At 34.5% G+C, this 26785-nt stretch overlaps 1 protein-coding gene across 2 annotated transcripts; it reads left to right on the top strand.

The window, feature by feature from the left end:
• The first annotated feature begins 19552 nt into the window (after nucleotides 1–19552).
• LOC120081604 (alpha-xylosidase 1-like) lies at nucleotides 19553–25339 on the top strand. Of its 2 annotated transcripts, XM_039036634.1 has the most exons (4): nucleotides 19553–19833; nucleotides 19920–20602; nucleotides 23110–24989; nucleotides 25093–25339. In XM_039036634.1, exons 1-3 carry the CDS (start codon nucleotides 19592–19594, stop codon nucleotides 24978–24980), a joined length of 2796 nt encoding a protein of 931 aa, XP_038892562.1. In that variant the 5' UTR covers nucleotides 19553–19591; the 3' UTR covers nucleotides 24981–24989; nucleotides 25093–25339. The 2 variants fall into 2 exon arrangements, with proteins under 2 accessions (XP_038892562.1, XP_038892561.1); XM_039036633.1 differs by having other exon boundaries at nucleotides 23110–25339.
• The last annotated feature ends 1446 nt before the right edge of the window (nucleotides 25340–26785 follow it).

The following is a 26785-nucleotide window of genomic DNA, read 5'->3' as shown; positions in this document are numbered from 1 at the left end:
TTAACGGATGATGGATCCCGTGACTAAAGAGTTTAGTCAGTTATTCGCGTACTGTTGAAGCTTCGAGCTACAGGTCCATAAGGTCCCCTTGGTAGCTCAATGGATTCAGTTGAGGATCAGATCTTGGTTTTGATTTGAAATTTTCAAATTGACAAGAGGTAATTTGATTATATATGATATGATCGGTATGATGTATGAGATACATCTAGTGGAGGATTAATGTAAATGAGATTTACATTAAATACCATATAATAGAAAAGAGCTATGGTTTATATGTTTCATGAGATGAAATATTAAAACTATAGGTTATAAATATCATATGGTAAGTTAGTTATCAATTATATTTATAATAATATTAATTATTGGATAATTAACTCTTTTTCTCTAATAACCAATTGAATGGGAGGTTATTGGCGGTTTCATGGTAACCGCGAGATAAAAGAAAAAATATTTTCCTAGTTTTAGGATGAAAAAGAAAAAGTTGAATTTTGTGAATTTGAGATTTCATCTCTCGGAAATATTCTCGCAGAAATTGTCAAGTAAATAGAGTTTACTAAGCAACAGCTTGGATAAGGTAAACGATCATGGAGTGTTAGTAGACAACAGACACTCACCTAAGCGATGAGCTAAACGATTGCATAGTTTTTGCTAGACGATCCTTTAGCTTTTCCTAAACGATTGGGCATCGACCTATACGATAGGTTCTGCCATCTCCCACTTGCTCAATTGTTTAAACGATTGTTGTTTCCTTCGTCTTCTGCCTCAAACCAAATCCACACAAGCTCACCTTCTGGATTCTCACACCGAGAATACCAAGGTAGTCTTCTTGGTGGTGTCATACTCAACTCGACACTATCGAAGTTCTGTGGAGGTCGTTCGTGTTTTTCGGGATGTTCGTGACCTAGGCGATCACTGAGTTCGAGTGCACGATGTTCCTGCTATGTAACAGTTATGTTGGACGAGTGTTCGGGTGTTGCTGTGTTCGAGCGTTCGTGATGAGTCTACAAAACTGTGTAGCTTTTGTCCTTGATCTTATGTATTATCATGCTGTAATTTCTGTAATTAATGCATAACCATATGTTTCTATTTGATATTGTAATTGTAAAGTTCATATACGATTGTAATTTGGAATGATCTTTCCGCTGCTCATGGAAATCCTCGTGTTCGATTTCTTTCAATAAACCCTTCTTGGAATTATGCATCGAATATCTGACAAGTATCTTGTCAATATACGGCATCGGAGACAAAGCCAACCTTTGGTTCTTACAATCCCATATATTCTGGATCCCTAGAATAAACTACGCCTCCTCCAAATCTTTCATTTGGAATTGGGTGGCTAGTCATTTCTTTACATCAGTCAGAAAACCTACATCATTTCCAATAAGTAGGATATCATCCATATACAACATGAGGAAAGCTACTAAGTAGTTGATGATTTTCTTGTAAACACAAGGCTCATCAACATTCTAATCAAACCCGTAAGATTTGATCTATCAAATCTTATATTCCATAATCGAGATGCTTGTTTCACTCCAGAAATGGACCGATTAAGCTTGCAAACCTTTTTCTCTTGATCTTGTTCAATGAATCCTTCTGATTGATTCATGTAGATGGTCTCTTCAAGATTACCATTCAAAAAGGCAGTCTTGACGTCCATTTTCTATATCTCATAGTCATAATATGTGGTTTTGGACAAGGGAATCCTGATAGACTTTAACATGACAACAGGTGAGAAAGTTTCTTCATAGTCCACTCCCTCAACCTGGGTATAACCCTTTGCCATAAATCTAGCTTTCAAGGTATGTACCTTTCCATCTAGACCTCTTTTCCTCTCATAAATCCATTTATAACCTATAGGTTTTACCCCATTAGGTTGATCTACAAGCTTCTAGACAGAGTTGAAATACATGGAATCCATTTCTTGATTCATGACTTTAATCCATTCATCTTTGTCAACATCTTCCGTTACTTGTTTATAAGATAAGGGATCCTCAACTCCATCATAATTTATGATGTTTTAGGCTTTTGTTAAATCCTCGTAGCATACAGGTGGGTTTATAACCCTCCCACTACGTCGAGGCAATCTCAACTCTTGAGATGGATGACTAGATGAACTGACATCAACAACCCTTATTGATGTATCAACCTGTTCAACACCTCTTGTTGAAGTCTCAGCAGACTCATTAGAAATCTCACTTAAAACCAGTTTATTTCATGGCTTATGATCCCTCATGTAGTCTTCTTCCAAGAAAGTAGCGTTTATCGATATAAACACTTTATTCTCACTTGGATCACAGAAGTATCCACCTCTCGTTTTCTTGGGGTAACATACAAATAGGCACACTTTTGAACGAGGTTCTAACTTTTTGGAGTTTTCCATTAGCACATGGGTTAGACATCCCCAAATTCTGAAGTGGCATAAACTACCTTTACAACCTCTCCATAAACCAAAAAGTGTTTTAGAAACACTCTTTGAGAGAACGTTGCTCAAAATATAAACTACAATCTCCACTGCATATCCCCAAAACGAGTCTGGAAGATGAGCATAACTCATCATAGGCCGAACCATATTCAACAAGATTCTGTTTCTCCTTTCTGATACACTATTCTGTTGAGGTGTACTTGGAGCTGAGAGTTAGGACGTGATTCCATGTTCTATCATATAGTTTTGGAATCTTAAGTCCATATACTCTTCACCATGATTAGATCGTAGTGTTTTTATCTTTTTACTTAACAAGTTTTCAACTTCAGTCTTGTACTCCTTGAACTTTTTAAGAGCTTCAGACTTATGTTACATTTGTTGGATTGCATCAGCAAGTAGCGGAAGCGACAAGGATCAATAAGCACTCTAATTCATTAATTTTGGTAGAAACTAAAGCATGCTTACACAGTAATAAATGGGTTTCAAGTCATACCTTTGTATAACTTCTTCAAAGTTTGATTTCCAGCTGCAAATCTCTCCAAATCTCGTTATAAACTACCTCAAGATCTTCTCTACTATCCTCTTGGAGCTTTAGATTGAGTTCTGGGACTCAAAATAAGCTTGAATTAAGAGAATTTAGAGAGTGACTCACAGTAGCAACCCACTTGAGTAATTGGCTAAGCTCATTAGACTAAATTAACCTCCATTCGTTAACTAATGGGTCACTCCACTAAAGCCCATAGTTAAACTCCCCTCACTGTAGATATATTATTTCTACTCGATATAACTATGATCAGTAAGTTAACCCTTCACAGGTTGTTCATAATAATGGCTAGGTCAAATCTCTGTTTTACCCTCGAAATTACCTCTTGTTCCTTAAGTCCCACTAATCCTCTAATGAACAATTGATTTGTGATCTAATCAACAAATCAAGTCCCTCTTGAGCCAATGAGAGGGTGGGGCCTCTTGTTCAAGACCCAGAATCAGTACTTAAGAGAACAACCTCTCTGCTAACCCTAATCGAGTAGGAGTGAATTCCATCTTGTAGGGTTATGTCCCCAACTATTCATCCGGTCTTATCCCCAAAATTGGAGGCTTATTGAGCAGTGCTGTTGGACTACTCTCACCATTTGCAGATCAAAGAATAATCCCGAAAAAACAGGAGTTCGTAGTTAGCTCAAGATTAAGGTCAAGTTACCTAGGTCATTGCTTTGAAATAGCCAGTCTTAAACAGTAAACAACGTTATAAAGTAAGAGTGACTGATTTCGTGGTCCGATCTTGTACAAAACTCATTTGCACAGAATGCCCCCACTCCTCATGTCATAACATGTATGAATTAGGATCACTTCGTTTGTAGCACATTACAACTCTTTGTAACAACTACAGAGTAGACCGCATCCAATAGTGTTACCAGAATAAGGAACCCAACCTTATTCATGTACTATAGATCATTTTTTACTATTTACTCGAACCTGATCCACTTTTATGTCTCCACATAAAGTTCAAGTACTCATGTAATCGTCAAGGGACTTTTAGGTTTATTGGATTTCTAATAAGCAATACATATAATCAATAACAACTTATTGAATTTTTAGAATAAGTTTTATTGTTTACAAATGATGCGTGGAAAATGGAGCATAAATATGCGTGCATCTTATGATATGTGTTGGTCTCCATGCGTCGATGATCATGCGTTAGACTAAAAAATATGCAACATGCATTTAAGAATATATACAATGATCATGCGTTCCTACCATAAGTTTTCTTACTCTCTCGCCAAGTATAAAGAGATCGAAAGTTTCTCAAGGTGATCTGAGGTCGAACTCAGGGACTTGTAACTGAATGTTGCGAAGTAATGTGTTTGCGGCGATGAATAAAAGAATAATGAAGTTAAAAGACTATACGCTACTCCTACTCCTAACTAAACAGATTAAGCAATGGAAGTATGACTATGAGAGTAGGTAGAGACGCGGCAACTGTTAACGTAATAAGATGCATGGAAAAATAGATAAAATGGTGGAGGGGATAACTTCACCGCATCATTAAGCTTGATCGCAAGGGTAATCCCAACTCACCACACTTACGCGTCGCACACCTCTCGGTGGTCAGCCGCATGCTTAGATCTCTATAACGTATGATTATGTTGAACATAAGATTATTCCTATCTCTATGAACACTGCTTACTTTCCTTAGTGAGTTCCACTACTTACCCTCTCGGGCAGTTAGTCGTCGATGATCAACTCATAGACAAGCATTGTAACCGCTCATAGACAAGCATTGCTACAGCCGATGATCAGCTCATAGACAAGCAAAGAGGATTAACTCACTAGACTTGTGCAACGTACACCTATCGGTGGTTTGCTAGATACTTCATATGTCTATGCTGCATGATTGAGTATGTGATGGCGCTTGTAATCTTACTTAGTTCGATGCAATGAAAGTATAAAGAATAAGATAATGAAATGGTGTCGAAGGAAATAAAGAGATGCATTGATTACAAAATGTATTAATGTCTTAAGCCAAAATGTAATACAATACAGAGATAAGAAGAGAGATGAAGAGCTAGATGTAGGCAATCCCTTGCTTCCATCAAATGTATGTCAAGGCTGCCAGTGGTGCCATGGATAGGCGGTGGAGTAGTCTTTCTCGAGATCTATCTCTGGCAAAGATCTGGTCGTCACTCGAAATGAGTTGAAGGAATGAAGAATTCTTAAAGAATGTCTTCTCACGCTCTCATCTGTGACCATAAGGATCTGTCTTAAGGCAGAAGCTCAGATGCCTTGAATTTAGGCTCTAAGGCTCTATTTATAGAGCTCAATCGCCGACAACATTGATAGTCCCACTCTGAGTCTCTGCCACTAACGGCGCAATGGTCCTACTCTGAATCTCTGCCACTAGCGGTGCGGTAGGTAAAATGTCAACATCATCTTTTTGATACTCCCAAGGTATGTGTTCATGTTTGGTTTCCGAAGTACCATCGCATTCCACCAACCTTGCGATCACCCTTCTATCATGGTTATTACTCTGTATCCATGCGATGAACGTATGTGATTAATAGCCACAACATCCATGTGATGAACATATGTGATCACCCTTGCCATGGACTGGGATTCACCACATGCAATTAATTCCTACGATAGCTACAAAAATAGACATTTTGATGTAGAATAACGCATAATATTGGGTTAACCGAGATTTTCAATGTTGATCGACGCAAGCTCATTTTTCACATGAATTCTTAGTATTATCACCGCATATTTTGCTTGTCAGCATAGTTCTAAATAAAAGGCAGCAATAACTTGTATTTGTACCAGCTATCAACAAACCACGAGTTTTAGAACATAAAACCCAAAAAACTCCCACTTGGACTAAAACTCTAGTGGTAACTTATATATCCAATATATAAAACTGAGTTTTTGAGTTTAATAGAGAAATACAATAAAATAGGGTATCCCATACCAATGGTTTACCATTCGATATCCAATACCCGATATTTCTCCCACTTGCCCTAGGTTATAAACCTGGTATTCCTAGTCTTTACTAGGTGATTCTCAAACACTTTAGCCGAGAGAATCATTGTAAACATGTTAGTGTACAATAGGCTTCTTCTTAAACTATATGGGGAATGCATCTAATTCTCAATAATGATCAGGAAGTCATACTTTCCTCCCACTACATTGAGATACTCTCAACTCTTTGAGTAAGACGCATTTGACCTGTTTTAATAACTCTTTGTTAACAGTCAGATCTAGAAATCTTTAAACTTTCTATACTTTGATCTAGCCAATTTTAAATATCTGAATATTTGCAAGTGGCTTTTAACAGTTTGATTCTTAGCAGAAGTTGCTAGAACAAACATAATTTCTAAAAATGAACACTTCATTTACAATAAAAAAAAATATATATATACATTATGTTCTTTACAAGATCACAAAAGCAAGTAAGATCAAGCAGCAACATCTCCCACTGGTCAAGCTGAGTAAGCGATCCTCAGGAACTAGTTTTTCTGTTTAGCTTTCTCTACTCTCTTCTCAGCAATGTATTGAGGACAGTTTCTCTTCCAGTGCCCTTCTTCATTGTAGTGGAAACACTTCCCTTTTTCTATAGCGTTTTTCTTGCTTTTCTTGCCAACGGGTTTCTTCTTCTCTTTCCCTTTGTCCTTCTTCGCAGGAATACTTTTACTCTGTGAAGAGGAGGCAACATCGGGCTTGGAAGAAATTCCTCTCTTTTCAACAAGTAGGAACATTTACTTCTGATTCCAGACCTTTAGTTCTCAACATAGTCTGGAAAGCCTGTAGCTCATTCAATAGAGTAGTCAAGTTATATTCTATTTTATTCATGAGTGCATTAGTGCAGAATTGCAGAAAACTCTTCGGAAGAGATTCTAGAATAAAACTAACTTGACTTCTCTCATCAACAACTGCGTCGTTTACCTTTGCCACATCAAAGTGGACCATCATGTCCAGGACATGTTCACAAACAGAGGCCTCATCTTTCATACGGCTGTTATAAATGTACTTGATAGCATCATGCCTCAGGGTGAAGGACGGTTGTCCAAACATCCCTCGTAGAGATTCCATAATCTCTTTGGCAGTACCCATATACTCATGTTTCTTCGCCAAAACATCAAATAAGTTGGCGAGGATATAAGCATCGGCTTTATCATTTACCCTGATCCATCTATCATACGCATCCCGAACAGTTCGATTTGTGATAGAGCTCAGAATGGGAAGACAATCCTCTGTTAAGACGAACCGTAAATCGTCTATCACTAGTATAATGTTCAAATTTGATTTCCAGGTCACATAATTATCCTCAATCAGTTTATCTGATGCCAACAATTGTATTATCGAACTCGTCATTTTGAAATTATAAACAATTCTATAAGTGATACTTTTAAATCCAATCAAGTTTTAGCAAAGTAATAATAATGTACCCATAACCATTATTTATTTGCAACGATATTTTAGTGATTTAGAATAATTTCCACTGAAGGGCAGTCAAGAATTCCTTCACAGAAGCAAGAAAATTCTTGACCAAATACTATATCAGAATAACTCTTTACTCCTATAATTCTTTTGGTTTTCGTTTTCGATCAAGATCTTTACTAACATTTAGTAATTCTTGTAAGTGTAGACCCGCCATTTTTCAGATCTTATAGAATGGTACGACTATGCCCCTAAAATAGAAGACAATACCCAAGACGGAACTATAAGACCCTATTCATTTTACTGGAGCCTGGGTTGTTCCGAATCCTATGTTACAACCCTTCGAGGGGAACATCGTGGTTAATGACTAGCTAGTGCCGCCTAAAAACGACAGCAGGCGCAACAAAGGAATCTCACGATTAAAACTAATGGAGGAGATCGTAGGACAATGTTGACACATTTCCTTCACCCACTTACTATGAACTACTTCCCTCATTCATCTTGTTATTGACCCATGCAAACACTTTCCAAACGGAGCAGTCGCGGTAAAAATGACACGAAGCCGAGCATGGATCTCACGGTGTGAACTCTTAAGGAATTGAGAGCTAATAATTGTTAATCTCCCACTGAAGTGTTCTATATGTTTGGGTAAATTTATACTTAGGTTCTTCTCGGCTAATAAAAACAACCCTAAGTCTAAGTGGTTTGTCCAAGTATAACACTTATAAATGGATTTAAACCTACGATGTCTAGGTGATAAACCATTTTATTACCTCACATCGCTCACATATGATCATAAAACTAGTTACCAACACTAAATAATTCAGCCATAATCCCCAGGTAGGAGGTGTTCCGTAGACCGTCAAGTTAAATACCCTCAGCCTTAGACAGGTTTATGAATCGATTTGAGTTTGTAACCTAATTTTATAAGGCAACAATATATTTTAACAATTAAAACTAGTTGTTAACCTAAGTGAGCATGCAACTGTTCTTCGTTATGGATTTTAAACGTCTAACCCAATTTTGTAACAGCTTACAAAATTTTAGACATATTAAACATCCAAAACATACAAAAAAGGCATTCAAATCTAATATAACTATTATATTAAATAAAAAAAAACTCTAACATGCATACTATATATTATAACATTTTATAACATACTTTCAATGCATGTAACATGCTTCCTATGGTGGGGTTTTAAATCTACATGGCATATTGTATGCATATACAATAATCATTTAATTATTGCATTCATCACATGCATAAACAATTAAACACTAACTTATACGAATTTAGTTTTGGCATAAACAAGGAAACAAAAGCCTAATTATTATAAAATAGCTTCTGAACTGCTTTCAGACCGCTCGAATCACTCCAAAACGAACCCAAATAGCTTTAACCGGACCCGAATCATCTAAACCAAACCAGTAAAGTCTGAACCGGACCAGACCTCAAGAGAACCGGTCGAACTGGCTACTCTCGCTCCATGCTCAATATCTCACTAAGGCTCATCGTTTAGCATTGACGACCATCATCTTGCGTTTTCCTGATCGTGTAGCGTCATCGTATAGCACCTGACCAAGCTATACGATCGTGTAGTGTCTTCCTTTTATCGCATAGCACCATCGTCAAGTGTCGGACAATGCTACACGATCACTTAGTGTCTAACACTATCGTGAAATGCCATAGTCTAGCACAGAAAAATACTACACAATCGCTTAGTGTCATCACATAGCGCCTCTTGTTGATCGTTTAGCGTATGTGTAGCTACACGATCGAATAGTGCTATCGAATAGCGTTTCAACGCATCATTTAGCTGCCGCATAAAGGTAAATGAACATGTGTGCTATTGCATAGCACTTCAACGCATCCTTTAGCTCCCACGCAAAGCTACACGATCATGTAGTGCCATCGCATAGCACTTCAACGCATCGTTTAGCTCCCACGCAAAGCTACACGATCATGTAGTGCCATCGCATAGCACTTCAACGCATCGTTTAGCTCCCGCAGGTATACAATCGTCTAGCGTACAATACCTCAACGATCAACACCCAAAGCTACACAATCGTCTAGTATTTCTTCACATCGTCTAGCTCCCGTAGCTAAACGATCGTTTAGCACTGAAACTCAATTATGATATGAACAAAGGTTGAAAAACTGGAATTTGCAACTTGGCCTTCTCCACTTCTTTCTTCAATTACATCTTAATTTCAACTCTAATGACTCCAAATAAATTACAGACTCTTGAGAACACATATAAGCTCATCAAACAAGAGCTAATTACAAATTTAATCGAGAAATCAAAGAGAAAATAAATGCCAAAATACAAAAAACCATATCAGTGCAGCAGTTTCATATAACTCATGAAAAACACCCACCATGCCAAAATTAAACCGAATTGAATGTTATATGATGCTCTGATACCAATTGTTGGATTGCATCAGTAAGCAACGAAAGCAACAAGGTTCAATAAGCACTTTAATTCATTAATTTTGGCAGAAATTAAAGCATGCTTACACATTAATAAATGGGTTTCAAGTCATACATTTGTAGAACTTCTTCAAAGCTTGATTTTCAGCTACAAATCTCTCCAAATCTCGTTGTAGACCACCTCAAAATCTTCCCTACTATCCTCTTGGAGCTTTAGATTGAGTTGTGGGACTCAAAATAAGCTTGAATTAAGGGAATTTAGAGAGTAACTCACAGCAGCAACCCACTTGAAGAACATCTTCTTCACACGAATTTTTCAGCAAAAATTCTACCGATTGCATTGCCTCAAATTCACTCCAATCTTCTCAATATATTGCAGACCATCATGCAAGGAAGATAGTTGCATGAGATGCAGCTCATACTTGGAGTAATTGAAGCCTAAAGATGGTGGGCTTTATGTGAGCAACTATAAGAAGAATGGAAAAACCGACTAATCCTCTCTCCATTCACCTTGATATTGACCCATGCAAACACCATCCAAAGAGGGACGCTCCTAGAGCGCCTCAAGGCCAAGCATGAATCTCACGGTGTGAATATTAAGGGAGAAACGTGAGTGGAAAAACTGATGTATCATATACATCTTTTCCTCTCACTGAGTATTTTAACAACCTAGAGTTTAATTTACTTAGGAAAAATACGACTAATTATTTTTACTAAGTGATTGTTTAAGTTTCCCAAAAGTAACATTTATTTTAGAAAGTTAAACAATTTTGATTTATATTCGTTAAACACTTTAACAAATGTTAATCAACAATTGCATGCTTGTAGAAAATCTATCTAATTCGCCTTTCTAGGTTGGTTCCTAGGTAGGGGTGTGAAGTTTCCGTCATCTTAAGTACCCCAACCTAGACAGAATCTGCCTTAGATAAAAGGTCCCTTATATATATGTTTGCTACAATTTTAATCTTTTATTGAAATAAATTTAGTCCTATTAAACCGATTTAAAAAGATTAATCTAATTTCTAATCTCATTAGAAATTTGTGAACTTAGGTCTATGTGAACCATATTTTTAAACTATTTTAAAAATAATTTTACCTAAGTTTGTACGCAATTCTTAATTTTACCTACATTGCATTGATTGACGTACTTTATAAAATTATAACGTTTATAAGATTACCTAAAGTAATGTCATATATTATGCAATGTTCATTTCATTACTACATATACATAACACTTATATATAACAAAGTAATGAAATTAAATAACATACATTACATGCATTCATTCAAACTATATATTATAACGATTATAATATAAATGATGCATGGCTATGTTATTTATGCATGCAAGTATATAGTATAACACTAATATTATATAATGCATCAGCATGCTATAAAATTAAATCATGCATATACATATACTATAATATTTATAATATAAATGATGCACGAAATTAAATGCATAACCTATGGTGGGTTTTGATTCTATATGACATACAATATGACATATAAGAAAAAAAAACATACATTATATGTATATTTAATACAAACAGTTAATGAATTGGGATGGGACACCTTAAAGGAAATTTAAAATGCTATCTACTACATAAGCAAGAGTCCTTTGGTTCGAAACATGTGAACCAGGCCTTGAACCGCTCGAATCAAACCGCCTTTCAATGAACTCTCTGCAGTGATCGTGTAGCAAAGTCTACACGATCTTGTAGCATTAGCTACACTATCGTTTAGAATATGCTACACAATCATTTAGCAAATGCATGTAGCAAAAGCTACATGATCGTTTAACAAAAGTTGCACGCAGCTACACGATCTTATAGAATTGCTTCATCTTCTTCATCGTAACAATGCTCTACAACATTTCTTTGAAGCTCCCCGAAAACAGCACGAGCTATTCAAACTTATGAATTACAGACTCTATAGCAAGAATATGCCCAAACCAGGGACCTTTACAAACCAAATTTGTAAATAAATAAAGCCTTAAAACAGAGTATCATATCCCGAAACATCCATCAACAAAAACCACATTCACAATCATTCATCATATGAAACAGAATGAAATCTGGGATCAAATAACCAGCAACCTGGCTCTGATACCAATTGAAGGAACTCTATGAGGAGAGAACCGTGAGCGGAAGTAAGATCGTCCCAATTTCTATTTTTCATTGAATATAAGTTTTACAGTTAAACAAGAACAAGATATGCATTTACATAAATTATAGCATGCAATACTAAAGGAAAACTTAGGGTTTTTAGGAAGAAGATAAATCAAATTCATCTTCTTCTCTTACACAACCCACGTAATTGACTGAGAGAAAATGAGGGAAGAAAGTTATAACTCCCTCCCTTCAATTAATTAATATTAATTTAATAAAACTAAATTAATAATAATTATACATATAATAACAACCTTATTATATGTATAAAAACAATATGTTATATCCAATATAACACATAATCTATAGTTACATACTGCATCAAATACATTATAGCCTATAGGTGTATTTTCTCTCAACAATACATGGTATTTAATATAAATCACATTTATATTAAATTCATTTATATGAATCTCATTCATATAATTAATATTTGAATCATACTCAAATATTTAATTCATCTCAACTTATTCATGGTATTTAATATAAATCATATTTATATTAAGTGTAAGTACATGAATCTCATTCATATAATTAGTATTTGAATCATATTTAAATTCCTCTCATATTGTCTTATATTATAATGTATCAAATACATTATATTAGTTATATCTCATATATAATTAATTCCCTCAATTAATTTGAACACTTCAAATTAATCCCAAAATAATTCTCAATTAAATCTCTATTGAGCTACAGAAGGGACCTTATGAACCTGTAGATTGAAGCTCCAACAGTACTCGGATAATTAATTAAACTCTTTAATTAAATTACCCAACATTTGTTAACTACCGGTCATTCCACTAAAGATCGAACAGCTACACTCTTCGCACTATAGATAAATTTCTGTGTCCATTGGATATAACCAATCAACAGTACGATGACCCTTCACAAGTTGCTCGTAAGTACAGCTGGGTCAAAATTACCACTAATCCCTCTAATGAATAATAAGTCATAGTCCAACTATGACCAAGTCCCTCTCAGGCCAGGAGAGGGTGTGGCCACTATGTTCAAGCTTAAGGAACTCTTATCAAAGAGAACCTATGAGCGGAAGCAAGATCGTTCCAAATTCATTGTGACAGAATTATAAGCATTCACAAACATACAAACTAGTTATGCATCTACTAACAAATTACGGCATGCTTTCATAAATTAAATACAAAAGTAATAAGAGACTTACCTTTGAAGAACGTTTCTTCTAACTTTCTCTCGCTCTCGTGGAGTCTGGAACAACAACCTCTCACTATTGCTTAGAACGCCAACCCAATCATCTAGTGGATCGTCTAGTCAACCACGAATAATCTTCTCCACGAACGGCAACCTTTCGGACACCACCACTCAGTAACTTTGGTATTCTCGAAGTAAGAATCTAGGAGGTGTAGGCTCTGTTGGATTTGGTAGAGTGAAAGAGGAAACAACGATCGCACTATACGACCAAGCAAGTGGGATAAGGATATTGTATATCATATAGACTGTGGTGCTTGATCGTTTAGTAAAAGTACACGATCGTTTAGTAACATGGGTTTGATCGTTTACACGATCGTTTAGACAAACTCGCTAGCCACGCGATCATTTAGTAAAATGCTAAACGATCGCTTAGATAATGGCGCGTGTACACGATCGTTTAAACAAACACTTAAAGTTGTCGCTAGTCTCTCGTGAGCTAAACGATTGACTGTGTACTCGAATGAAGCGATTCTTACAAAATGAAAAAAAATTTCATTTTATCCGTCAGTTATGAAAACTAAATAAAACCTCCCACTTCACGCACGGTTAAAGAAGAAACCGCTTACAATTATCTCATAATTAATATAATTATAAATAAATATAATAACTAGCTTATCATGTTCTATTTATAACCTATAGTTTTAATATCAAATCATATGCAACATTTAAACCATAGTCCTTTTCTCCTTTACTTGATATAAATCATATTTATATCATTTTTCTCCAATTAATGTATCGCATACATCATGTCAACTATATCACATATAATTGAACTAGTTTAATCATACCATATATAATTAAACCCCCTCTTGTCAATTTGAACACTTCAAACTAACCCAAAAATTGATTCTCAACTTGAATCTATTGTGCTACCAAGAGGACCTTATGGACCTACAGCTTGAAGCTTCAACAGTACGTGAATAGCTAACTAATCTCTTTAGTCACGAGATCCACCATCCGTTAACTGTCGGGCACTTCACTAAAGAACGGCAGCTGCATTCTTCTCACTACAGATATATTTTTGTGTCCATCGGATATAACCAGTCAACAATACGATAACCTTTCACAGATGCTCGTAAGTACAGCTCAGCCAATTTATTATTTTGCCCCTATAGTCACATCTAACTCCTTAAGTACCACTGATCCCTCTAATGAACAATATATCATAATTCTACTATGAGTGGACACCTCTCGAGCCTTGAGAAGGTGTGTGGCACCACATCGTTCAAGCCCTAGAATCAACCCTTAAGGGAGCAATCTATCTACTTACCCTTACTTCAGGGAAGAAGTGAATTTAATCTTGTGTAGCTGAGTTCTCAGCTCCCCAATCAGAAGAATCCCCAAAGTGGTAGTTTGATTCGGCAATCTGGCCACTCGCACCCATGTAAATCAAAGAACCGCCCTCAAAGGTAGGAGTTCCCAACTCACTCAGGATTAAGGTCATGTTACCTATGGTCATCCTAATGAAATGAAGTCTCTGTCATAAATGACGTTATACAATAAGACTAAATATTTTGTGGTCTGGTCTTATATAAACTCCTTTATATAGGACCCCCCCACTCGCATTCTCCACATGAATGATTAGGATCAGACCATCTGTAACACATCACAACACTTGTAACTTTCTACAAAGCGGGCTGCATCCGTAGTGTCACCAGGATAAGGTTTTCCTCCTATATCCATATACTATAGACCATTTTGGTTATCACTTAAGGCATGATCCACATGTATGTCTCCACATACATACTTAAGTTACAACGATAACCAGGGATTTTAGTTTATTGTTTTGTGGTAAATGCAAATAAAACATCTCATGTTTCATAGACAACAGTGAAGAAAATATCTCATATTATTACATCACTAGCATTTGTTCATACATATGTTTATAAACTACAGGACCCTACGAGAGTTTAGGGCATCAACCCCAACACAAGCCCCAGAATCAGCCCTTAAAGGAGCAATTTTTTTACTTTCCCCTGCATCGGAGAAGAAGTGAATTTCGTCTCATGTAGTTGTGTTCCCAACTTGCCAATCAGATAAATCCCCAAAATGGTAGGCTTGTTGAGTTGGCAATTTGGCCACTCTCACCCATAGAAATCAAAGGACCGCCTTCATGAGCAGGAGTTCATAACTCACTCAGGATTCAAGTCATGTCGCCTATGGTCACGAAATGTAAGTCTCTATTATTAACGGCGTTATATAAAGAGATTAATCATTTCGTGGTCCAGTCTTATATAAACTCTTTGTATAGGATACCCCGCTCACATGTATCTATATGAAGGATCAGAATCAAATCATTAGTAGCACTTACAACACTTGTAACATCTACAAAGCGGATCGTATCCGTAGTGTCACCAGGATAAGGTACCCAACCTTATCCATCTACTACATACCGTTTAGGTTATTATTTAAACAAGATCCATTTGTATGTCTCTACGTACTTGTTTAAATTACATGAAATAACCTCGGATCTTAGTTTATTGGATTGAGTATATGCTTATAAAATAACAGTTATTTTATTAACAACAACATGTTTATATAAAGTTTACAAACTATGAGATTACAAGAGATTTAGGACACCAATCCCAACAGTCTCTGCATACATGTTTAAGCTATAGAAAATAACTTCAAATATTAGTTTATTGGTTTTGTGGGTTAATGCTACTAAATGTTGAATAAAATGTTTCATATTTTATTAAATAAATAAAATTTTTTGTACATTACAATTACAAACTACATGACCAACGAGATTTAGGACATCAACCTCAACAGTGCCTATTTAAATTTTAGTTTTTATGTGAAGAGATACATCAAGAAGATTCGATGATAGATGAAAAGGTGTGATTATTATTGATTTCAAAAATATTTAGTTATTATGTGAGGTTAAAATTAAATTACTTATTCACAATACGAAATGATACATTTTCTTTACCAGTTATTGTATTTGTCTGAAAAGTTGAAAGTTGGAAAAGAAAAGTTAAAAATATTAACAAAAACTCTAAAGAGTACAAATAAAATTGTTTTTAGTTACAAAGAGGTGGGAATACAATTTATACTTAAGTCTTTCACTCTCTCCTCTCTCACTCTTCATATTGTTTTCCTCTCTCCTCTATTCATGCATTGCCTCTTCGTAGGAGGCTAATTTGTTGAAAACAAAAATCTAATTAAAAAAAATCATCAAATTTTGGAGCAATTAGGATCGCAAAATGAGGATAGAAATATTCTCCCCATATAGCTCATTTTAATATAGTAGAGATTTTGACAATTGAACTTAAGAAGAAAAAGAAAAAATAAATATTGACAAATTTTGTATATGTTTTGGTCCCTAGATTTTGGGTCTAATTTCCTTTTGATCTTTAAATTTCAAAATGTTACTCATTTAGTACTTAAGCTTTGGGTTTGATTTTAAATCTATCCCTATGTTTCAAATTTTTATAATTTTATCCTTCATATTAAAGTTTTGTTTCAATATAGTTTATAAGCTTTAAATTTTATACTTTTAATCTCGATTTTTCACTAAATACTCTATTTCAATCTTTGGGGTTAATTTCTATAATTAATTTTAAATTTAATTTTAACAGTTATGAAAAATAGTAAGATGTAATTCTTTTAATTATTTAAACTAATTAATAGACATTAACACTCAAGACCAAATGTGAGTATCTAGTGAAAAGTCGAGGTTAAAAAATGCAAATCTTGAAGTCTAGGAACCAAATTGAAACAAAACTTAAATTTCAATAGTAAAATTTTGAAATTTGGGGACTAAGTTGAAACAAAACTCGAAACTTAGGGACTAAAAATATTGTATTTTGAAACCAATGGACCAAATAGAAACTAAACAAAAAATATATTGACTTTTTTAAAAAGACTAATAATTAATATTGCCAATTATTCTTTAAAAAAAATATTTACAAATTTTTATGGGAATTTTCAAAAATAGGAAAATAAGATAAACTATTTATACAAAATAACAAAATTTTAACTTTCTTTGATAGAGACTGATAGAAGTCTATCACTAATAGACACTGATTGAAGTTTTTTTTTTTTTTTTTGCTATTTCTATAAATAGTTTGACATTTTTTTTATCTGTGAAAATTTTTCAATTTTTAATTCATTTGATTAGTTTAAATATTTAAAAACCTGTTTAACTACAACATTATTTGACAAGATATTCAATTCATGAGAAGGTTGATATACATACATGAGGCTTGTATAAATTTATAACAAGTGTTTTGTTCAACTAAGCACTTAGGCCTAGAGTATTTTTAACTCATTGAAGTGAAGGAATGAGACTATTTATAAAGTCCATTGCTTGACATCCGCTTGAGAGTTGTGCAATATTGACAACATCAGTCAGCATAGATATAATTCTCAAGATTACAGGTTTTTAGCGAGTGAGCTCGATTTGAATATTATCCTTTTTGTGATAGGGATCAAGCTCAGCACAACAGGCTCAATTTGAGACTTTGACCTTTCATTTGGAGACGTGCGAAACCCTAGAGGTTAGTCATACTTTCGAGAGTTCTAAAATGTCCTTAGATTTGGGCCCTTCCACAGGTCCGAGCCTTGGACAACCCTCAACAACATTCATTAGCTATCATTTCAAATTCCCTTCTGCAAGTCTCTAAGTTATTTTTTCTCTTGCCATGCTTCTCAGATTTAGTGCTTGGGTGTTGTCGTCTTGGGTTTATAATTATTCTCACCTATTTGACTATAGTTTATGTGTATGTAAAAATGATCAATTGATTATCAAAACTAATAATAAATAATCCCTAAACATAGCCCGCAATGTGTGCTTTTTAGAATTTAATATTTTATTATTTTCTAAATAGTCATAATTCTATTCCTTTCCTTCAAACTATCCAAACTTATGAAGAATTAAGACATTTTTCTTTCTATACATTCATCACAAACCACCACATTATATAAATCGACCATCTCAGTCAATCTTTATAATTAATAAAATGGAGTGTCGATTCACATATTTCCTTGTCGTGTTTACAAAACCCTATTTTGTGGGTAACATCCTTTTATCACAACTGCCATCTCAAACATCTCTTAATCTTAATTTCTCCCCTTCTCAAAGTTTCCCAATAATGAAAATCTCTTAGAAAGCTTTCCATCCAAACATCCCTAATAAACTTGGGATGTTTAGTCAAGTTTAGTTATTAGGGATGTTTGTATTCCATAACTATTTTCACCACTCATCCATCTTATCTTCATCTATTTGACTATAGTTTGGTCTCCCCTCCCCTTCACATGCGAAATGGTATCCACTTTTTTTTTAGTGCATATCCCATCTTTCCACTATGAGTAAGTTGGACCAAGCCACACTATCATTCTTTTTTCTTTAGAATAATACATATTGAGACTTGTTTGAACAAATATCTATTAACATATAGTTGTAAGATGATGAGGAGAATTAGGATAATTAGTATATTTTAGTTAATCTTTGTTTAGTTGTTAATTTAGATTAGTTAGTGTTTAATTAGAATTATTTAGTTAATTGTCTTATTTTCTTATATGATTATAAATAACTAATTTAGGGTTGTAATAAGAAGCTTTTGATTATCCTTTGAAAATATAAAACTTGTGTTCTTTTGAGAGATCGAGTTCTCTTTTTAATGGTGGATTTCTCTTGTTTGGCCTAAAATGAACATAAATCAACGATAATTGGCATACACATTTTATCTTATACTCCACTTGTATTGTATTAAGAAAAAAAATATATATATCATTTGACTTTTTTTTTTTCTCTAATATACTTAATTTGACTTGAGAAGACAAGGCTACATTCTCTAACTTTTGTACAAACCAATCATTGATAATAATAAATATTATCTTAGCAAACAAGTATGTCTCAACTAAGTTAGAAATTATGATATATCAAACCTAGCATATTTTGGTGCTCAAATCATCTCTGCCTCTCACCAAATCTAATCAATGCGATATTCTTTAAAAAGAAATAAATTACTATAATGATGCATTATAAAAATTAAATAATAAAATGTCATCGAATATTTTTAGTACAATAGAGATAGATTCAAATCACTATAGGTTAGTAACTCATTTGAATGTTAATGGAGCTACCTTACATTTCACTTAAAATTAATGAATTTTTATTTTAAAAATAAGGGGACATAATAGACTACGGTTACAACTTCAGAAACCAACTTGCAAAATCTAAACTGCAAAGAAATGGAATTAAAATTTTATACATTACTTGAAGCAAATATCTCATGTCACGGGTTGCTAAAATAGACAACTTGTGTAAAAATGTTGTAATTTTATGACCCGAAAAAAATAAATTATCTTAATAAAATGACAATTTATTTATTATATTTATTTTCAATCATCTTCCTCTGGTCTTCTTAAATAGTACACTGCAGTGCTATATTTCTCCAAGCTCCAATGGCGGCATTGCATGTTCACTCATTTCATGCTCTGTTTCTTTTCTCCCTTTTCCTCTCTGTTCTCTCCAACTTCGGCCTGAAATCAGCCGTCGCCGTCGTACCGCCCAAGAAAATAGGCAATGGGTACCGGCTGATTTCCGTCGGCGAGGCTCCCGGTGGCGGCATTCTCGGCTTCCTCCAAGTCAAAACCAAAACCCAAATTTACGGCTCCGATATTACCTTCTTGCAGCTCTTTGTGAAGTACATTGAAATTCTGAAATCCCATTAGTTTATAATTTTCAATTTTGGGTTCATTTTGGTTGATTTTAATCATTTGATTTTTACAGGCACGAAACAGAGGACCGTTTGAGAGTCCATATAACAGACGCGAAGAAGAAACGATGGGAAGTTCCGTACAATTTGTTACCGAGAGAAAACCCTCCCCCGCCGAGAGGTACCATCGTTTTCCCCAAAAACAACGTAACCATTTCAGAATATTCCGGTTCGGAGCTGATTTTCAGCTATGCCGCCGACCCGTTTAGCTTTGCGGTGAAGAGGAAGTCAAATGGGGAGACTCTTTTCGATTCGGGTTCCGACGAATCCGACCCGTTTAACAGCCTGGTGTTTAAGGACCAATATTTAGAAATTTCAACCAAATTGCCGGAAACGGCGGCGGTGTATGGGCTGGGAGAGAACACACAGCCGAAAGGGATGAAACTGCAGCCGAATGATCCTTACACTCTTTACACCACCGACGTGGCGGCGGTGACTTTGAACACCGACCTCTACGGGTCCCACCCAGTGTACATGGACCTGAGGAACGGCGGCGGCGGAGAGGCAAAGGCTCACGGCGTTTTGATTCTGAATAGCAATGGGATGGATGTGTTTTACAGAGGGAATTCGTTGACGTATAAGATAATTGGCGGTGTTTTTGATATCTACTTCTTTGCAGGGCCTTCGCCGTTGAGCGTTGTTGATCAGTATACGGCATTTGTGGGCCGGCCGGCTCCCATGCCTTATTGGGCTCTCGGTACGTATCATTACGCCCTAACTATTTGATTTTTTTAGAAAAAATAAATAAAATTAAGTCTATAAACACTTCTATATCTCTCAACTCTAAATTTATTATTATTTTTCGAATTTAATTAAGATTTCTTGTAGAAAAAATTAAGATAAAATAAACTTAATTTTCAAAAACCAAAATTCAAAAACAAAATGGTCACCAATTACCAAATGAGACCTATACTATTCCATTTCCACGTTCCATTTTTAAACGTATAACCAACAATACAAAATATTTTTGAAAAATCAATGTTTTAATTACAAATTTAGTCTCTATAATTTGAAAAAAAAAAAAAAAAAAGTTATAATTTAATACTTATAATATGATAAAATCTCATAAATAGTCTTTATGATTTGATAATATCCCCATACATACTCTCTATCGTGGGACTATTCATGAATGTTTTATCGAACCATAGAAACTAAATTCTAACTTTCTCGACTACAATTTAATAGAAAATCAATTACTCACCCATCAACGAACTTGTAACTAAAGAAAGAAAAGTATAGATTAATTATCAGAGTTATGTTCATGTTAACCATTCGATGCAATAGCTAACTTAGGAAGAAAGCATTATAACCTCATAGGTTGATATTGTATGAAGGTGAAGAAGGTGATTTTTGTCAAAAGTGTTTTTGTGGTTATGTTTTGATGTGTCGTATGGAGGAGGGGAAAAGGTGGGTTTGGTTTGGTGATTAATGGGAAGGGAAAGGGAAAGGGAAAGGGGATGGGGATGGTCCATACCCTAAAGTGGTTTTTTTTTTTAAGGGTAAGCTTTCATGGAATCATAGCAACATGTGAAGGGAGTTAATGTTGTAGGCCTATACTAGTAGATATTATAATTTACTTTTATTTTATTAATAAATTTAATGATGGTCAATATTTTCATTAAACAATAAATTAGGACATATATCCTTCAATTAAAAGTAATTAGAGGTCCAAATTAAAAGTGTTTCAAAAGACTTGATTAGCTCATGAATCCATCCTTTTTCAAATCATATAATTGCAAAAGACAAGTGCATTTATAATCTTTTAAAATCCTATCTAGAAAAACAAATGGAAGTTGGGGAAAGGAAACCTTTCAAGCTTTGTTTTACTCTCTGTTTTGTATTTTTTTCAATTTAAAGAACGGTTATTGATATATATATATATTATGTATTTTGTAAAAGAAATAATCCAAAACAAAATCCCACTTTTAGATGATAATTGATATGATTTAAACCATCCATCTTTGAGATGGTAACTAGTATAATTTATTACTAAACTTTTCTTCTAGAATGTAAATTATCAAAAAAAAATTGTGAAAAATCACATTTTACTTATAAACTTGTAATATTATATCAATTTTAACGAATTTCATTTTAAGTTTATCAAACTGGACGTTAAGCTTATATATGTATTACAATTTTTATTCTCCAATTGATTTCAATTAAATCACTTAAACTACGCTTAGTAACCATTCAATTTTTTGTTTTTGGTTTTTAAAAATTAAGTTTATTTCCTTTCGATTTCTTCCACTGTTTTACATATTTCTTAAGTTACACTATATGAATGCTTAATCAAATTTTAAAAACAAACACTACTTTTTTTATTTTTTAAACTTTGGTTTAGTTTTTGAAAACATCGATGAAATTTTATAACAAAGCAAGAAATTTAAGAATGGTATAGATGTTTTACAAAACTTCAAAAACTAAAAGGGGCATTTGGGACAAAGGTTATCATCAAAATATAATAATCACCTCTTGCTATAGTAAAAACTATTTCAAAACCTCCAATTAACTTCGGTCAACACTATTTCAAAACCCCATTTGCTACCGTATTTACTATTTATTATGGTTTTTACTATTTTACATTCATCATTTTTTTATTATTTGCTATCATGTTTACTATTTTCTCAAACTAAAATAGTTTAGATCTCACACACATACTATTATAACCCAAATTAAAATAATCTACACCCAAAAGCAAACTATCATAATCCAACTAAAATAATCTAATACTATAATTACTAACACATTGCTACAAACGTCCCGAATTACAAAAAGCAAAAAGACTTTCTTAACTCACTAATTTTAAAAGACTTTCATGAACTCACTAATTTTAATTTAAGTTCCATCAGTACACAAATTAACCATTAAATAACTATCAGAATTCACAAATTTTTTTCTAAAAATATTTTTAATATTTATTTCTCTAAAATTTTGTAAAATTTGTATCCCATGTTTGTTTTAGCAATCGTTCAATAGAATGCAAGAGTACTTGTCCTAACAATAATTGGCTACTCGTACCTTCATAGTTCAACAGTAATTTGTATGCACATCCAAACTCACAATTAAGGTACTTAAAAGAGTGAGGAAACAAAATTCCTCCGGCCCCGACCAATAACTCTTCTTTATCATTGGACGAATATTCATCCTTGAAATGTCAGTAACCAGTAAACAAAAATCTTACATGTGAAGAACTGAAATTTGTAGGGTTTCACCAGTGCCGATGGGGCTACCGGAATCTCTCCGTTGTCGAAGACGTCGTGGAGAATTACAGAAAGGCCAAAATCCCTCTCGATGTAATCTGGAACGACGACGATCATATGGACGGCCACAAAGATTTCACTCTCAATCCAATCAGTTACCCTCATCCAGCTCTCTTATCATTTCTCGACAAAATCCACAGCTCCGGCATGAAGTACATCGTCTTAATCGACCCTGGAATCGCCGTCAATTCCACTTATCCCGTCTACCAAAGAGCCATAGCCAAAGACATCTTCATCAAACACCAAGGCCACCCTTATTTGGCTCAAGTTTGGCCCGGCCCCGTCCACTTCCCGGACTTCCTCAATCCCGCCACCGTCTCCTGGTGGGCCGACGAGATTCGCCGCTTTCACGACCTCGTTCCGGTTAACGGTCTTTGGATTGATATGAACGAAGCCTCCAATTTCTGTACCGGAAAATGCACGATTCCGGTAGGGAAACAGTGCCCCAATGCCACTGGTCCTGGATGGATTTGTTGTTTGGATTGTAAGAACATAACGGACACGAAATGGGATGACCCACCTTACAAAATCAACGCATCAGGATTGCAAGTTCCGATTGGGTACAAAACAATCGCCACTAGCGCCGTTCATTACAACGGCGTTTTGGAATACGACGCTCACAGTCTCTACGGATTCTCGCAAGCAATTGCTACACACGAAGCCCTTCAAGGGCTGGAAGGAAAACGCCCCTTTGTTCTCTCACGATCTACGTTCGTCGGTTCCGGCAAATACGCCGCCCATTGGACCGGTGACAATCAAGGAACATGGCAGGATTTGAAATACTCCATTTCCACAGTTCTCAATTTTGGTATCTTTGGTATCCCAATGGTGGGATCAGATATTTGTGGGTTTTATCCCGCGCCGACAGAAGAGCTTTGTAATCGTTGGATTGAAGTGGGTGCTTTTTACCCTTTCTCTAGAGATCATGCCAATTTCTATTCTCCTAGACAGGAGCTTTACCAATGGGAATCAGTGGCTATTTCTGCTAGAAATGCATTGGGAATGAGGTACAAGATTTTGCCGTATCTTTACACTTTGTCGTTTGAAGCTCATATCAAAGGAGCGCCAATTGCAAGGCCGATTTTCTTCTCGTTCCCGAATTACGCTGAATGTTATGGAGTTAGCACACAGTTTCTTCTGGGGCAGAGCTTAATGATTTCTCCGGTGCTGGAGCAGAACAAAACAGAGGTCACTGCTCTGTTTCCACCGGGGACTTGGTACGATTTGTTTAATATGACGAACGTGATTGTATCGAAGAAAGGGCGTTATGTGACACTCAATGCGCCACTTCATGTGATTAATGTTCATTTATATCAGAATGCCATATTGCCGATGCAGCAGGGTGGGGTGATTTCTAAGGAAGCTCGAGCGACACCGTTTAACCTCGTTATCACTTTCCCCGCCGGCAAATCTGACGGCGAGGCTAGAGGGAATCTGTTTCTCGACAACGATGAGTTACCGGAGATGAAAATTGAAAAGGGTACTTCGACGTATGTGGAATTTTATGGTGTGAAGAGTAAAGGCCATGTGAAGATTTGGTCGGAAGTTGCGGCGGGGCAGTTTGCTTTGGACAAGGGGTTGATTGTTGAGAAGGTTACTGTTTTGGGGTTGGATGGAAGTGGGAAGGCGAATGAGGTCTTTGTTAATGGAGATCCGGTCGCGGCCGGAGTTTCGGCCTCCACGGTGGAGCAAAATTTACAGCAGGAGCCGTTGGGGGAAGAGAGTGAAAGAGGAAGAAGTTTGATGGTTGAAGTCAGTGGTTTGTCGTTGCCGATTGGGAAAAGCTTCGATCTGTCCTGGCAAATGGGTTCTTGAATTTGAAGGGTAAGATTCTAGTTTTTCTGTGATTCGCCTTCTTCACCATGGAATCAACTTAGATCGATTGATCCATTCTGTGAATAATAAATCCTGTTGTTTTCGTTTCCAGGTTCTCATCTGCTTGTAGGGCCCTTTTGCTTTGATTTGTAACATTGGGCTTGTTGTTGGGCCTTTGAAATCTTCTGATTTGGGCCTGGGCAAATATTCGTAATAGAGGGCCAAAAAAATGACGTGTTGCCACCTCATTGTAATGGTTGAATTTTGTAGTTTTTTTTTTTCAAACAAATTGTTGGAAATTACTATTATATGCTGTAGACAACAAAGCTGAGGAAAAAGTAGATGCATATCTTTGGTAATTGGCATCCAATTGATATATTGCAGATAAAACATAAAATTTTAGTAAAATTATTCATTGGTTGGTTTTGACCTCATTTTGATTGAGATGATGAGTTTGAAAGAATCTTGAGAAAACTACCTTTAGCTCCCAAATTCTGAAAAATCAATGTATTTGATTTCTATGCTTTCGAAAAAAAAAAAAATAGAATAGATACGTTTAGTTTTCAAGTCTAAAAAAAATTATGCTTGAAAATTTTAAAGATTGGAATTTGCCTTGAGATTAAGTGTATGTATATTTAAGCTAAAATATCAATTTATATTTATAATTTTTTAGGGTTGTATCAGTCAATCCCAATTAATAATTATATCGATTTAAATCTTGAATATTCTCTTCCATTTTTTTAGTACATAGAGTAGGAGATTCGAACTACAAAACTTGTAGTCACTAACTTATCCATAAATACTTATAATTTTAGTCAGTTAATCTGTTAAATTTTCATAATCCAAACAATTTAGACTATTTATTAGGATTACATTTGAAAATTGTGCATTAATTTTGAAACGTATGTAGACTTCTTCAAATATGATTGAACGAAATGGACAATTAGACTAAATGCATTGTGATTTCCAAATAAATAATGCCTAATTGTTTATTGATTCCTTTATGATACCCAGTGAATTTAATTGATATATACGGCAATGAGTTTCTCACGTATTATTATAAATAAAATATAATGGAGAATTTAAATTTATACATTACAAAGGTTCATAGTTTAAATCAATACAACTCTTAAAACATATTTTAGATTGATACAATGTCTCGAGTAGAGTATAAATTGATATTTTATCTATTTTTAAAAATTAAAGATATTTTCAATATTCAAAAACTAAAACATACATATCTTTTAAAACACGGATTTGATGTAAAGCAAAAACATGGACAAGTCGTTTGGTTGGAGGATTTTCTACATTAGAATTAACACACGCATATAAAAATTCATGTTTATTTCACAGTTTTCAACTCCATTTATTTTTTATTGTATATACAATTTCATTTTGAATATAGTTAATTACTAATCAATTAATATCAATTCAACAAAATTAATATAAATATGCAATTTGACCATTTAAAAAATCAATAATAATCTATTAAAATATTTGCTTAACATATATTTACAATAAAAAAATTGTTAAATAAACATAATTACTTTTTTTTACATAAAAAACTAATTAATTAGCTAACAATATTTAAAATATATTTGATTAGTAAACCATAATTAGTTAAATTTAGTTTGTAAAAAATGTTATTTTCAATAATAATAATTATTTATCTATTTTTTTTATAATCTAGTATGATTTATTGAGATTAATTTTAATTTGATTTTTCATTATAAATATATAAAACTTTTTTAATATTCTTTTTAAACAACATATCATATTTTTATCTCATATTTCATTCTTTTATA

This window comes from Benincasa hispida, chromosome 7 (assembly GCF_009727055.1).
Source record: "Benincasa hispida cultivar B227 chromosome 7, ASM972705v1, whole genome shotgun sequence".
In the NCBI taxonomy this organism is placed as follows: Eukaryota; Viridiplantae; Streptophyta; class Magnoliopsida; order Cucurbitales; family Cucurbitaceae; genus Benincasa; species Benincasa hispida.
The sequence above is the reverse complement of the archived record's forward strand: the minus strand, read 5'-3'. Positions and strand labels throughout refer to the sequence as shown.

Coding starts and splice junctions, on each gene's coding strand:
- LOC120081604 (XM_039036634.1), top strand. CDS start 19,592: ATGGCGGCATTGCATGTTCACTCATTTCATGCTCTGTTTCTTTTCTCC. Junction 19,834..19,919: donor TTCTTGCAGCTCTTTGTGAA/GTACATTGAAAT, acceptor TGATTTTTACAG/GCACGAAACAGAGGACCGTT. Junction 20,603..23,109: donor CATGCCTTATTGGGCTCTCG/GTACGTATCATT, acceptor TGAAATTTGTAG/GGTTTCACCAGTGCCGATGG.